Below are 13,642 nucleotides of genomic sequence, written 5' to 3'. Positions count from 1 at the left end.
GCTGGGTCTGTGTCTGTGTCTGTGTGTCTGTCTCTGTGTGTCTGTGTCAGTGTCTCTCTGAGTTTCTGTCTCTCCTCCTCCTCCTTCTCCTCCTTCTTCCCTGTCTACATAGGACGGATCTTCATCTGAACGAACTTCAGAGAGTACTGTGTCCCGTGCCAGTACTTCCAGGACAGACCGTCCTTATCAGGAGCTTCAGAGCTATTCTTGTAGTCCCCGAAGCGGTTGTGTGTGTGTGTGTGTGTGTGTGTGTGTGTGTGTGTGTGTGTGTGTGTGTGTGTGTGTGTGTGTGTGTGTGTGTGTGTGTGTGTGTGTGTGTGTGTGTGTGTGTGTGTGTGTGTGTGTGTGTGTGTGTGTGTGTGTGTGTGTGTGTGTGCGTGTGTGTGTGTATGTGTGTGTGTGTGTGTGCGTGTTAACGGCTATGTGTGTATGTGTGTGTGTGAGCGCGCGCTTGTTAACGGCTATTTGTGTGTGTGTGTGTGTGTGTGTGTCTGTGTGTGTGTGTGTTTCCGTCTGTCTGCCCGCCTGTCTGTCTGTGTCTGTTTCTCTGTGTGTCTATGCCAATGTCTGTCTATGTCTATGTCTCTGTCTCTTTCTTCTTCTTCTTCTTTTCCTTCCCTGTCTACATAGGACGGATCTTCATCTGAACGAACTTCAGAGAGTACTGTGTCCCGTGCCAGTACTTCCAGGACAGACCGTCCTTATCAGGGGCCTCAGAGCTGTTCTTGTAGTCCCCGAAGAGGTTGGCCGCGGCGCATTTGGAGTACCACCAGGCCCCGTGAAGCTTCTCCGCGCAGTTCTTCCTGCGTTGGATGTCATTGTCTCTGTCCCTGGTGGTGAACTGACAGCCGCTTTGCTCCGAGAGGCTGTCGTCTAGGGGTTGAGAGAAATGAAAAAGAAACGGAGTTAGGTAGGGAGTTGTTGTTGTTGTTGTTGTTGGAGTGGTTGGTGGAGCTTCAGAGATGTTGTTGTTGTGTGTATGTGTGTGTGTGTGTGTGTGTTGGGGGGGTGGGGTGGGGGTGGGGGTGAGGGGGTGGTGGGTTGGGGGGGAGGGGGAGGGTGGGTGAGGGGCTGTGAGGGGTTTTGGAGGGGGTGGGGGGTTAGGGGGTTGTGTGTTTGGATGTTGTCGATTCTTTTAAATATCTTGGCATCGAATTTAGTAGAAACGGAACTTTTTATAAAGCTAAAAAAATGATTTATGAACAGGGCCAAAAAGCTATGTTTTCGTTACTTCAGTCAGCCAGAAATCAAGATTTACCTTTACATATCATTCTGGACATGTACCAGTCTATGATTGTACCTATTTTGTTGTATGGTGCAGAAATATGGGGTTATGAAAATGTAGATATACTTGAAAAATTAGAATTGAAATTTTTGAAACGCTTGTTCAAACTGAACAGAAATACTATGACCCAAATTGTTTATGGAGAAACTGGTATTTATCCAATTAGTGTGTTAGTGAAAATGAGATTACTTCGATTTTGGACCAGCTTAGTAATATCAAACACAGAAAAATATTCTGGGAAAATATATTTGATATTACTTGACTTATATCGAAATGGTATTTATTCTTCAAAATGGATGAGTTGTATCAGACAAATTTTAATAGAAGCAGGGTATGACTGTGTTTGGCATGGTCAATTCTTCTTGGAGAGGGAATCTTTCTGCAAGAATGTCAACATTGCTTTGAGAGATAGTTTTCAAAATCTATGGAGACATGCTCTAGATGCGAGTAGTAAATGTTTGTTTTATCGAAATTTCAAAAGTGGATTTGGTAGAGAAAAATATATAAGTCAAATGCCTGATAATTATGTTATCAGCTTCTTCAGATTTCGAAGTAGTAATCATAAGCTGGAAATAGAAACAGGGAGACACAAAGGCATACCACGAGAGTTACGATTTTGTAAGGTTTGTAACATGTCTGTGATTGGTGATGAGTTTCATTTTATAATGGAATGTCCCAATTATGATCAGTTACGAAATAGATATGTTCCTAAAAAATATTTGTCTCCAAAATCGGTTTTTAATTTTTGTAATATGCTCAAAGGAGGCAAAAAAGTCATTTTAGCTGTAACTAAGATGATTAGATTTGCAAATGTTGCCTAGTTATACTTTTGGAGTCAAAAGACATTTGTGTTTTCTCAACTTTATGTGACATTGTTGTGTATTTGGAAATGTTTGTTATGGGCACGAAAATGAGTATTTTGCAGTAATCCTCCATACTCCAATAGGAGTGAAAGGATAATTAAAACTTGAAACTTGAAACTTGTGTGTGTGTGTGAGTGTGTGAATGTGTGTGTGTGTGTGTGAGTGTGTGAATGTGTGTGTGTGTGTGTGTGTGTGTGTGTGTGTGTGTGTGTGTGTGTGTAGGGGAAGGGGTGGGTGGGTAGGTGTTGGCAGGTATGGGTGGGTGTTACGTAGACATTACGTAGCACACAACAACAACGAAATCAAAGTCTTGCAGAAAAATCCACAGACATTACGCAACACTCAACAACAACAAAAACAAAGTCATATATTGCAGAATAAAAAAAAAGATTCCTCAAACATTGTATAGTTCTTCACGAGAAAATAGAAGGCAGAGCAATAAAATATAGAACACTGCTACTAGTTCACAAGAACAATACCCAAGTCATATATACTGCAGGAATTAATAAAACACACACACACACACACACACACACACACACACACACACACACACACAAACAAACAAACAAAAAACAACAACACAAACATTACACAGTACTCAACAACAACAACGACAACAACAAAATCAAACTCATATATTGTATAAATAAAAACAACAACAACAACAACAAACATCAAACAGTGTGGCCTACACAACCACAAAAACTACAACAAAACCAAATTCATATACTGCAGGGGGGGGGGGGGGGGGGGACCCACAAACATTCCACAGCACTCCACAACACCAGAAAACTCACTGGCAGCCCCTTCCACAAACTCCACGTGCAGACGATAATTGTCGGCGGCAGAAGCCACTGAAAAGTTGGTGTAGGTGGCGCTGAGCATGACGTCATCCCAGTCCATCAAGTCGAACATCATTTCGTAGCCGTGAAAGCTGGTCAGTTTGTACAGGTCCTCCATACCTGGATGGATGAAATTTCACGTCAGAATTGTCATCAGTCTGGTTTTCTGTACCTGGGTAAATCATTTTGTTCCCAAATCAAGTTAATCAAATCTGTTTCACTTCTTGTAAAAAGTTTAGTTTCGTAGACGAGTAAATCATCCAGTTCCAACACTGTTCCTTAGGATTAAAACTCTCAGTCTGGTTTTCTGGACTTTACTTTTCCTAGGAAAATCATTTTGCGCCCTTATCATCATCGTCATCAACATCATCATCATCGTCGTCGTCATCATCATCATTATCTTCGTTCGTGGGCTGCAACTCCTGTACACGAGTGAGCTTTTCGTGTGTGACAGTTTTTCACCCCGCCATATAGGCATCCATACTCCGTTTTCGGGGGTAGCTCCCAAATGAAGTTAAAGCATTTTCGCGTCATGTCGTCCTTTTAGTTTTGTAGTTGAGTGAATTTGTTCAGTTCGGACGCTGCTCTCAAGGATAGGACGCTTTATATATATATATTAAAAAAAAATATCAAGTTGTGGCTGTTTCAGTTCACGTGAGATTTTTGTCTAATGGATCTGTTCCATCGCTAGTTGTGGGAGCGGGTGAGTTTGTACAGAGAGAGGGAGAGACAGACAGACGGACAGACAGAGAGACAGAGACAAAGACAGACAGACAGATACAGAGACAGAGAGACGAAGATAGAGACAATGACAGAGAGTCAGATATAGAAAGACACAAACAGAGAGAGAGGGAAACAGACATAGTTTCAGTTTCAGTAGCTCAAGGAGGCGTCACTGCGTTCGGACAAATCCATATACGCTACACCACATCTGCCAAGCAAAACAGACATAGAGAGTGGGAGAGGGACAGTGAATAAGAGAGAGAGAGAGTGACGGACAGACAGAGACAGACAGACAGAGACAGAGAGACGGATAGAGACAGCGAGAAACACAAAGAGAGAGAGGCAGACAGACAGACAGACAGAGAACAAGAGAGATAGTGACAGAGAGACAGACACAGACAGATGAGACAGATAGAGACAGACAGACAGACAGAGACAGAGGTATGTGAAAAACGCATCATGCAATGATTATGTGTATTCAAATGGTTCTTCGCACAGGAGGGAAAAAAACCCCAAAAGACGTCACTATGATCTGTGTGCATTTAGTTTTAACCAGTAACCTGTCTCGGGCGCGTCGGTAGGCAAATTTCCAACATCAACATGGACGGAGGAATCCTCGAACCCTCTATGTATTCCATCAAGGCTCTGGCCATTTTGGACAACGATGGCAATAGACTGTTCTTCTGCGTTCACTCGTATGCACACGAGTGGGCTTTTACGTGTATGACCGTTTTTACCCCGCCATTTAGGCAGCCATACTCCGTTTTCGGGGGTGTGCATGCTGGGTATGTTCTTGTTTCCATAACCCACCGAACGCTTACATGGATTACAGGATCTTTAACGTGCGTATTTGATCTTCTGCTTGCATATACACACGAAGGGGGTTCAGGCACTAAGCAGGTCTGCACATATGTTGACCTGGGAGATCGTAAAAATCTCCACCCTTTACCCACCAGGCGCCGTCACCGTGATTCGAACCCGGGATCCTCAGATTGACAGTCCAACGCTTTAACCACTCCGGCTATTGCGCCCGTCGCAATAGACTGTTAACCAAGGTGCGTAAACTTCTTTGAAAAAAATAATAAAATAAAAAACACAACCATTGAAAAAGAAAAAGAAAAAAAAAGAGCTTGTACTAAAGTGTATGAACTATACAACAGGATGTATATATACTTTATGGGTATGCATTACAAGTTAACCCAAACAAGAAGAGCATGAGCTAGAATAGTAGAAATGTTTGGGTGGAGGGGAGTAGAGTCATCTTCCACTCTTTGAATGCTGCTCTTTCAAGGTCTGACTAAGCGCGTTGGGTTACGCTGCTGGTCAGGCATCTGCTTGGCAGATGTGGTGTAGTGTATATGGATTTGTCCGAACGCAGTGACGCCTCCTTGAGCTACTGAAACTGAAACTACTGTCGGTAGGCAGGGGGTTGGGGGGGGGAGGTGTGGGGGAGGAGGGGAGGAGGAGAGGGGCAGGGGGTAGGGCGGAGTGGGGGGGGGGGCGGGGGCGGATGGTTGTGATGGGGTTGGGGGGAGGGGAGAGATATGAGTTGAGTGGTTTGTGAGTTCGCTTTATGGATGGTATTGCTGATGGCATTTTGTAGCCCTGGGACACGTTTCTGTGTTTTGCAATTATTCATTGTGATTTTGAAGTGCAGGGAAAATTATATGTGTGCCTGCTAATAACTAAACTATTGATGGGGAAAACGAGACGTGGAGAATTTTGTCTAAGTTACGTCCCTTTAATGCACCGCCTTTGTGAAAAGTCGGGTGTTGTGTGTGTGTGTGTGTGTGTGTGTGTGTGTCTGTGTCTGTGTGTCTGTGTGTGTGTGTGTGTGTCTGTGTGTGTGTCTGTGTGTCTGAGTCTGCGTGTGTGTGTGTGTGTGTGTGTGTGTGTGTGTGTGTGTGTCTGAGTCTGCGTGTCTGTGTGTGTCTGTGTGTGTGTCTGTGTGTGTGTCTGTGTGTCTGAGTCTGCGTGTCTGTGTGTGTGTCTGTGTGTGTGTCTGTGTGTGTGTCTGTCTGTGTGTCTGTGTGTCTGTGTGTGTGTCTGTGTGTGTATGTGCTGTGTGTGTGTGGTGGGGTGAGTGTGGGTGCGTTTGTGTGTGTCATCAATAGAAACAACAACATATTACATGTTAGTTGTGCTCTCTCTCTCTCTCTCTCTCTCTCTCTCTCTCTCTCTCTCTCTGTGTGTGTGTGTGTGTGTGTGTGTGTGTGTGTGTGTGTGTGTGTGTGTGTGTTGGTTGGTGATTAATTTACAGTCTGTTCACTAAAGTGATTTTAGATTCTCTCTCTCTCTCTCTCTCTCTCTATCAACTTGTCTTGAGGGCTTTAATGCTATATGGACAATAAATATGTAAGTGTCTCTGTCTGTCTGTCTCTGTCTGTCTGTCTCTGTCTCTGTCTCTGTCTCTGTCTCTGTCTCTCTCTCTCTCTCTCTCTCTCTCTCTCTCTCTCTCTCTCTCTCTCTCTCCCTCCCTCCCTCCATCTCTATCAAATTGATTCAGTAATGCATTAGGCAATGGTCGAAATCTTCTCAAGTTGCTTGTAGCAAGGCTGTGCAGTCATGCTATGTGTATGAGGTGCTTTTAGAGCAGAATGAATCTGACCGTGCCGGGCAATCTGGGTATCAGTGTCTTTGTATATTATTACACTTTATGGTATTACAGGCTTCGTTGCATCAACATTGCATGGGGGAAAAGAAGAAGAAGAAGAAGAACAAACAAAACGTAGAAGAACCCGGAACAGTCGTGTCGACAACAGAGCATTAGGGTTAACTCTCTCCATACGAACGGCGAAAGAGACGACGTTAACAGCGTTTCACCCCAATTACCATCATCAAAATATTGCAAGCGGAAGGCTCTTATACTGAAGAGGTGAATGTTGACAAAGAATACCACAATTCTGACGACGGAAGCTAAAGGTTGGGTCATTCACACACCCACTGGACATCCGAGGGGTCTGTGTAGAGGAGAAGAGAGGACTGGCCGTACTGAGTGAGTTAAACCACCTCAAGAAAATAATAATACAAGAAAGAAAAACTGACAGAAAAACAACAACAACAACAACAAAAAACACGGAGTACACACAGACACTCAGACGCAGATACACAGACACACAGACAGACAGACACACACACATACATACACGCACACACACGCACACGCGCACGCACGCAAACAAGCACGCACACACACACACACACACACACACACACACACAAGAAATAAAACACCTACCTTGAAATGTTATCTTTCACAAGGGCTTTTACGTGTATGACCGCCCCCCCCCCCCACCCCTGCCCCTCCACCCACCCACCCCAACCGCCATGTAGGCTATTATACTCCGATTTCAGGGGGACGGGAGGAAGTTGCATGCTGGGCATATTCTTGTTTCCACAATCCACCGAACGCTGACATGGATTTCGGGGATCTTTAACGTGCTTATTTTGATCTTCTGTATGCTGTATACACACGAAGGGGGTTCAGGCACTAAGCAGGTCTGCACATATGCTGACCTGGGAGATCAGGAAAAATCTCTACCCCTTTACCCACCAGGCGCCGTGGCCAGGATTTGAACCCCGGAACCCTCAGATTGAAAGTCCAACGCTTTAATCACTCGGCCCAGTGCACGGCTCATATCAAAAGACTGACATGAGGGCCAACAGCAGAGTGAGAGCTGTATGATCAATAGTTTTTGATCAATAGTTTGATCAATAGTTTGCCTCCATGTGTACCGCCCTTGGCTCAACAACGCCGCTTTGCATGAGCTGAGGACATGTTGTTCCACTGTTTGTTTGCCATGGCAGAGTGGGCACGCAGGGTCATCTGCTTTCCCCCATTTCACCAAGTTTGTATTCGAGGGAAAGAGTCATGACCTTGGTGCTGGCCCGGTCCCCTTAGAGTGTAAAGAGTTAAGGGCCGAAATACTTGACTGATGTTGGTGGGGGGAGGTGGGGGCGGGGCGGGGGCGTGGGGGGGCTTCTTCTCTGAAGACTTTGTACTGTCCAGCTCTCCCTAGAGTTTCTTATCACTGTATGAGCAATAGTTTGTCCACCACACTGGGAGTTCATTTACAGCTTAGTCTTTTTATGACTCTGAAATCTGGAGGCAAGATTGCACTGGCTGTTAGTGCTGCAGCCTTGGGGGGAAAAGTTGACCTTTGGGAACCATTCCTAACGCCGACTGTCCCACAAACCTTTGGACAGCTGTCCTGACTATCCGGGACCAGAATTTGGTTATAGTGGGGAGTCTTGTCCACGTTTGCATCCCATCTCTCTAGGGTTGCGTTGTGTCGTGTTGCATTGCATTGCGTTTCGTTCTGTCGTGCCGTGTCGTGCCGTGTCGTGTCGGATCGTGTCATACTGTGCTGTGCTGTGTTGTGCTGTGCTGTGCTGTGTTGCACTGTGCTGTGTTGTGCTGCGCTGTGCTTTGCTGTGCTGTGCTGTGTTGCCTTGAGTGAAGACAGCAGTTCAGTCAGTGCTGGTTGATCATCATACAGTCAGTGAAGGCAGCAGTTCAGTACAGTGCTGTGTTGATCATCATACAGTCAGTGAAGACAGCAGTTCAGTCAGTACAGTGCTGTGTTGATCATCATACAGTCAGTGAAGACAGCAGTTCAGTCAGTGCTGTGTTGATCATCATACAGTCAGTGAAGGCAGCAGTTCAGTCAGTACAGTGCTGTGTTGATCATCATACAGTCAGTGAAGACAGCAGTTCAGTCAGTGTTGTGTTGATCATCATGCAGTCAGTGAAGACAGCAGTTCAGTCAGTACAGTGCTGTGTTGATCATCATACAGTCAGTGAAGACAGCAGTTCAGTCAGTACAGTGCTGTGTTGATCATCATACAGTCAGTGAAGACAGCAGTTCAGTCAGTACAGTGCTGTGTTGATCATCATACAGTCAGTGAAGACAGCAGTTCAGTCAGTGCTGTGTTGATCATCATACAGTCAGTGAAGACAGCAGTTCAGTCAGTACAGTGCTGTGTTGATCATCATACAGTCAGTGAAGACAGCAGTTCAGTCAGTGCTGTGTTGATCATCATACAGTCAGTGAAGACAGCAGTTCAGTCAGTACGGTGCTGTGTTGATCATCATACAGTCAGTGAAGACAGCAGTTCAGTCGGTACAGTGCTGTGTTGATCATCATACAGTCAGTGAAGACAGCAGTTCAGTACAGTGCTGTGTTGATCATCATACAGTCAGTGAAGACAGCAGTTCAGTCAGTGCTGTGTTGATCATCATACAGTCAGTGAAGGCAGCAGTTCAGTCGGTACAGTGCTGTGTTGATCATCATACAGTCAGTGAAGACAGCAGTTCAGTACAGTGCTGTGTTGATCATCATACAGTCAGTGAAGACAGCAGTTCAGTCAGTACAGTGCTGTGTTGATCATCATACAGTCAGTGAAGACAGCAGTTCAGTCAGTGCTGTGTTGATCATCATACAGTCAGTGAAGGCAGCAGTTCAGTCAGTACAGTGCTGTGTTGATCATCATACAGTCAGTGAAGACAGCAGTTCAGTACAGTGCTGTGTTGATCATCATACAGTCAGTGAAGACAGCAGTTCAGTCAGTACAGTGCTGTGTTGATCATCATACAGTCAGTGAAGACAGCAGTTCAGTCAGTGCTGTGTTGATCATCATACAGTCAGTGAAGACAGCAGTTCAGTCAGTACAGTGCTGTGTTGATCATCATACAGTCAGTGAAGACAGCAGTTCAGTCAGTGCTGTGTTGATCATCATACAGTCAGTGAAGGCAGCAGTTCAGTCAGTACAGTGCTGTGTTGATCATCATACAGTCAGTGAAGACAGCAGTTCAGTCAGTGCTGTGTTGATCATCATACAGTCAGTGAAGACAGCAGTTCAGTCAGTACAGTGCTGTATTGATCATCATACAGTCAGTGAAGACAGCAGTTCAGTCAGTACAGTGCTGTGTTGATCATCATACAGTCAGTGAAGACAGCAGTTCAGTCAGTGCTGTGTTGATCATCATACAGTCAGTGAAGGCAGCAGTTCAGTCAGTACAGTGCTGTGTTGATCATCATACAGTCAGTGAAGACAGCAGTTCAGTCAGTACAGTGCTGTGTTGATCATCATACAGTCAGTGAAGACAGCAGTTCAGTCAGTACAGTGCTGTGTTGATCATCATACAGTCAGTGAAGACAGCAGTTCAGTCAGTACAGTGCTGTGTTGATCATCATACAGTCAGTGAAGACAGCAGTTCAGTCAGTGCTGTGTTGATCATCATACAGTCAGTGAAGACAGCAGTTCAGTCAGTGCTGTGTTGATCATCATACAGTCAGTGAAGACAGCAGTTCAGTCAGTACAGTGCTGTGTTGATCATCATACAGTCAGTGAAGGCAGCAGTTCAGTCAGTACGGTGCTCACCAAACCAGAACTCCCCCTGCAGGTCACCGAACCCTGCAGCGTACTGTCCCCAGTCCCTGTAGAAATCCACGCTGCCGTCCTGCCGCCTCGAGATCACCTGTAGGGGGCACACCCACAGCGTTAAACTGCATCCAGTCATTCAGAGCTGCTGCGTGAAGCTGCGTCAGATAATACAGCGTGTAAAACTACAGCAGATAGTGCAGAGAGTGAAACCATTTAAGATACAGTGTGTAGAACTGAATAAGATAATACGGAGTGTGAAACTATATCAGATAATAAAATTTGTAAAACTACATCAGATAATACAGTGTAAAACTATATCAGATTATAAAAGTTGTAAAACTACATCAGAAAATACAGTGTGTTTAACTATATCAGATAACACAGTGCGTCAAGCTACATCAGATTATTAACACAGTGTGTAAAACTGCATCAGATGATACAATGTGTAAAACTACATCAGATAACACAGAGCGCAAATTTATATCAAACGAAGCAGAGCTGTTTAAAACTACATTAGATAACATGTAGCGTAAAAAGTACATGAAATAATACAGAAGGTAAAACTATCAGATAATACAGAGTGTGAAACTACATCAGATGCTACAGAGCTGTGTAAAAAAATGAATCAGATAATACAAAGTGTAAAACTACATCAGATAAAATAGTATGTAAAACACCGTCACATAATACTGTGTGTAAAACTACATCAGATAATACAGAACGCAAAACTATATCAGATGATGAAATATTAAAAACTACAGCACCCACAGAGTGTAAAACTACATCAGATAATACTGAGCGCAAAACTACATCAGATGATGAAATATTAAAAACTACAGCACCTACAGAGTGTAAAACTACATCAGACGATAAAGTGTGTAGAACAGTAGCAGATGACGCAGTGTGTAAAACTACGTAAGATATTACAATGTGAGCAACTACAGCAGATACAGAGTGAAAAACTACAGCAGATGCAGAGTGAAAAACTACAGCAGATACAGAGTGAAAAACTTTATCAGATACATTAAAAAAATCACCTGCAGGAGTTAGATCCATTGGGTAAAATCTGCACTGGATAATACAGAGCGTAAAACTAAGATAATACAAAGCCCCGTGAAACTACATCAGATCTGCTCTACTCTACTCTACTCTACTCTACTCTACTCTGATCAGCTGTGCTCTGCTCTGCGCTACTCTGCTGTGATCTGCTCTACTCTGCTAAAATAGATTCAGCTCTACTCTTCTCTACTCTGCTCTGTTCTACTCTACTCTTACCACCTCTGCTCTACTCTGCTCTGCCCTACTCTGTTATACTCTGCTCTGCTCTACTCTATTCTGCTCTGCTCTACTTTATTCTGCTCTGCTCGATTCTTCTCTGCTCTATTCTACTCTGCTCTGTTATACTGTTATCTACTATACTCTGCTCTGTTCTACTGCTATCTACTCTACTCTGCTCTGTTCTAATCTGATCTACTCTGCTCTGTTCTGCTCTACTCTATTCTGCTCTGCTGTACTTTATGCTGCCCTACACTATTTTTCTACTCTGCTCTGCTCTTTTCTACTCTGCTCTGCTCTTTTCTACTCTGCTCTACTCTACTCTACTCTGCTCTGCTCTGCTCTGCTCTACTCTACTCTACTCTGCTCTGCTCTGCTCTACTCTACTCTACTCTGCTCTGCTCTACTCTACTCTACTCTACTCTGCTCTGCTCTGTTTTTTTCTACTCTACTCTGCTCTGCTCTGCTGTGATCTGCTCTGCTCTGCTCTACTCTGCTCTGCTCTGCTGTGATCTGCTCTGCTCTACTCTGCTCTGCTCTTTTCTACTCTACTCTGCTCTGCTCTGCTCTTTTCTACTCTACTCTGCTCTGCTCTACTCTGCTCTGCTCTGCTCTTTTCTACTCTGCTCTGCTCTGCTCTGCTCTACTCTGCTGTGATCTGCACTACTCTACTCTACTCTACTCTGCTCTGCTCTGATCTATTCAATTCGAAAAAAATATAATCTACCCTAGCCTACCCTAGCCTACCCTACTCCATTCTACTGCGTTCTGCTGAGCTCTGCTATACTTTGTTCTACGCCAGACTCAGACACAACACGACACGACACGACACGGCACGGCACGACACGACACGACACGACACGGCACGGCACGACACGACACGACACAACACGACACGACACGACACAACACGACACGACACAACACGACACGACACGACACGACACAACACGACACGACACAACACGACACGACACGACACAACACGACACGACACAACACGACACGACACGGCACGACACAACACGACACAACACGGCACGACAGAGAGTGACTTGACCATCGCACACTCACGATCCAGTTTTCCTGGTCACAGAAAATCTCCTTGGTCAGTCCCGTGGCAACGTCCACCATCATCTGTACTCCTGGAGACTGGCATCGGAACTGACCGTCTGGGAGTCACGTGCCATGCGTGCAGCAAGCGTGCATGAAAGTAAAGTGAAATTGACGAACACGTGCGTGCGCGCACAGAGGCGCTCGCGCACGGCTCACACATACTAAAAACATGGAACCAAAACAAAACAAAACAAAAAAACAAAACAAAAAACAAACAAACAAACAAAAAACCAACAACAAACGAACAAATAAATCTCCCGCTCTTCCTCTGACTGTTACCATTTTGAAACTTTCTCGTGTCAATATAAGAACCTTTGATGAAAGTTCTTTCTTCTTTGCTGCTCCTCGCATCTGGAACAACCTTCCTCATCATATCCGTGCATATGATTCTATTTCTGCTTTTCGCTCATCACTAAAAACTCATCTTTTTAAAAAACCTATCTATAAGCACTCTCGGCTTCCTTGTTCTCCAACACGACCCATGTCAGCTCACTTTGGATGTATGTAGAGTGGGAAAGGGAGAGTGTGAGTGGGGGCGGAGGGAGGGGGGAGGGAGGGTTTTTTGAGAAAGAGTGGTCATGAATGTTTTATGTAACTTGTAATATTTTTTTCTTTCGTGTAAAGCGCCCTGAGCTCTTAGAGAGAAAGGGCGCTATATAAATGTACATTATTATTATTATTATTATTATTATTATAAACAAAAAAAACGAGAATGCACACACACAGGAAGGAATATATAGAAGTAATACAGTCCCGAAAACATTGACAATAATATTTTGTTCTCAAGTCTTCGGCAAGAAAATTAAAGAACATAAATAATGAGTGACAACAGAAATATGACCTCTCATGATCAAAAGGAAACAACTTTCTCCTTGTTGTTTTTGTTGCTGTTGCTGTTGCTGTTGTTGTTGTTGTTCTTCTTCTTCTTCCTCCTCCTTCTTCCTCCTCCTCCTTCTTCTCCTTCTTCTTCTTCTTCCTCCTCCTCCTCGTTCTTCTTCTTCCTCCTCCTCCTCCTCCTTCTTCTTCTTCTTCTTCCTCCTCCTCCTCCTCCTTCTTCTTCCTCCTCCTCCTCCTCCGCCTTCTTCTTCCTCATCCCCCTCCTCCCCTCCTCCTCCTCCTTCTTCTTCTTCATCCCCCTCCTCCCGCTC

The 13,642-nt window shown here is 44.5% G+C and overlaps 1 protein-coding gene across 1 annotated transcript in view; it reads right to left on the bottom strand.

The window, feature by feature from the left end:
- Positions 1-592: 592 nt before the first annotated feature.
- LOC143276443 (fibrinogen C domain-containing protein 1-B-like) overlaps positions 593-13,642 on the bottom strand; it is a 40,660-nt gene continuing 27,610 nt past the window's right edge. Inside the window, exons 5-8 of the mRNA XM_076580935.1 lie at positions 12,453-12,550; positions 10,101-10,197; positions 2,949-3,113; positions 593-873 (exon numbers count right to left, since the gene is read on the bottom strand). Coding sequence (XP_076437050.1) covers positions 623-873; positions 2,949-3,113; positions 10,101-10,197; positions 12,453-12,550 — 611 coding nt within the window. The 3' untranslated portion in view covers positions 593-622. The remainder of the gene's footprint in view (positions 874-2,948; positions 3,114-10,100; positions 10,198-12,452; positions 12,551-13,642) is intronic.

The sequence above is a fragment of the Babylonia areolata genome, chromosome 32 (genome assembly GCF_041734735.1).
Source record: "Babylonia areolata isolate BAREFJ2019XMU chromosome 32, ASM4173473v1, whole genome shotgun sequence".
NCBI lineage: Eukaryota > Metazoa > Mollusca > Gastropoda > Neogastropoda > Buccinidae > Babylonia > Babylonia areolata.
The sequence above is the reverse complement of the archived record's forward strand: the minus strand, read 5'-3'. Positions and strand labels throughout refer to the sequence as shown.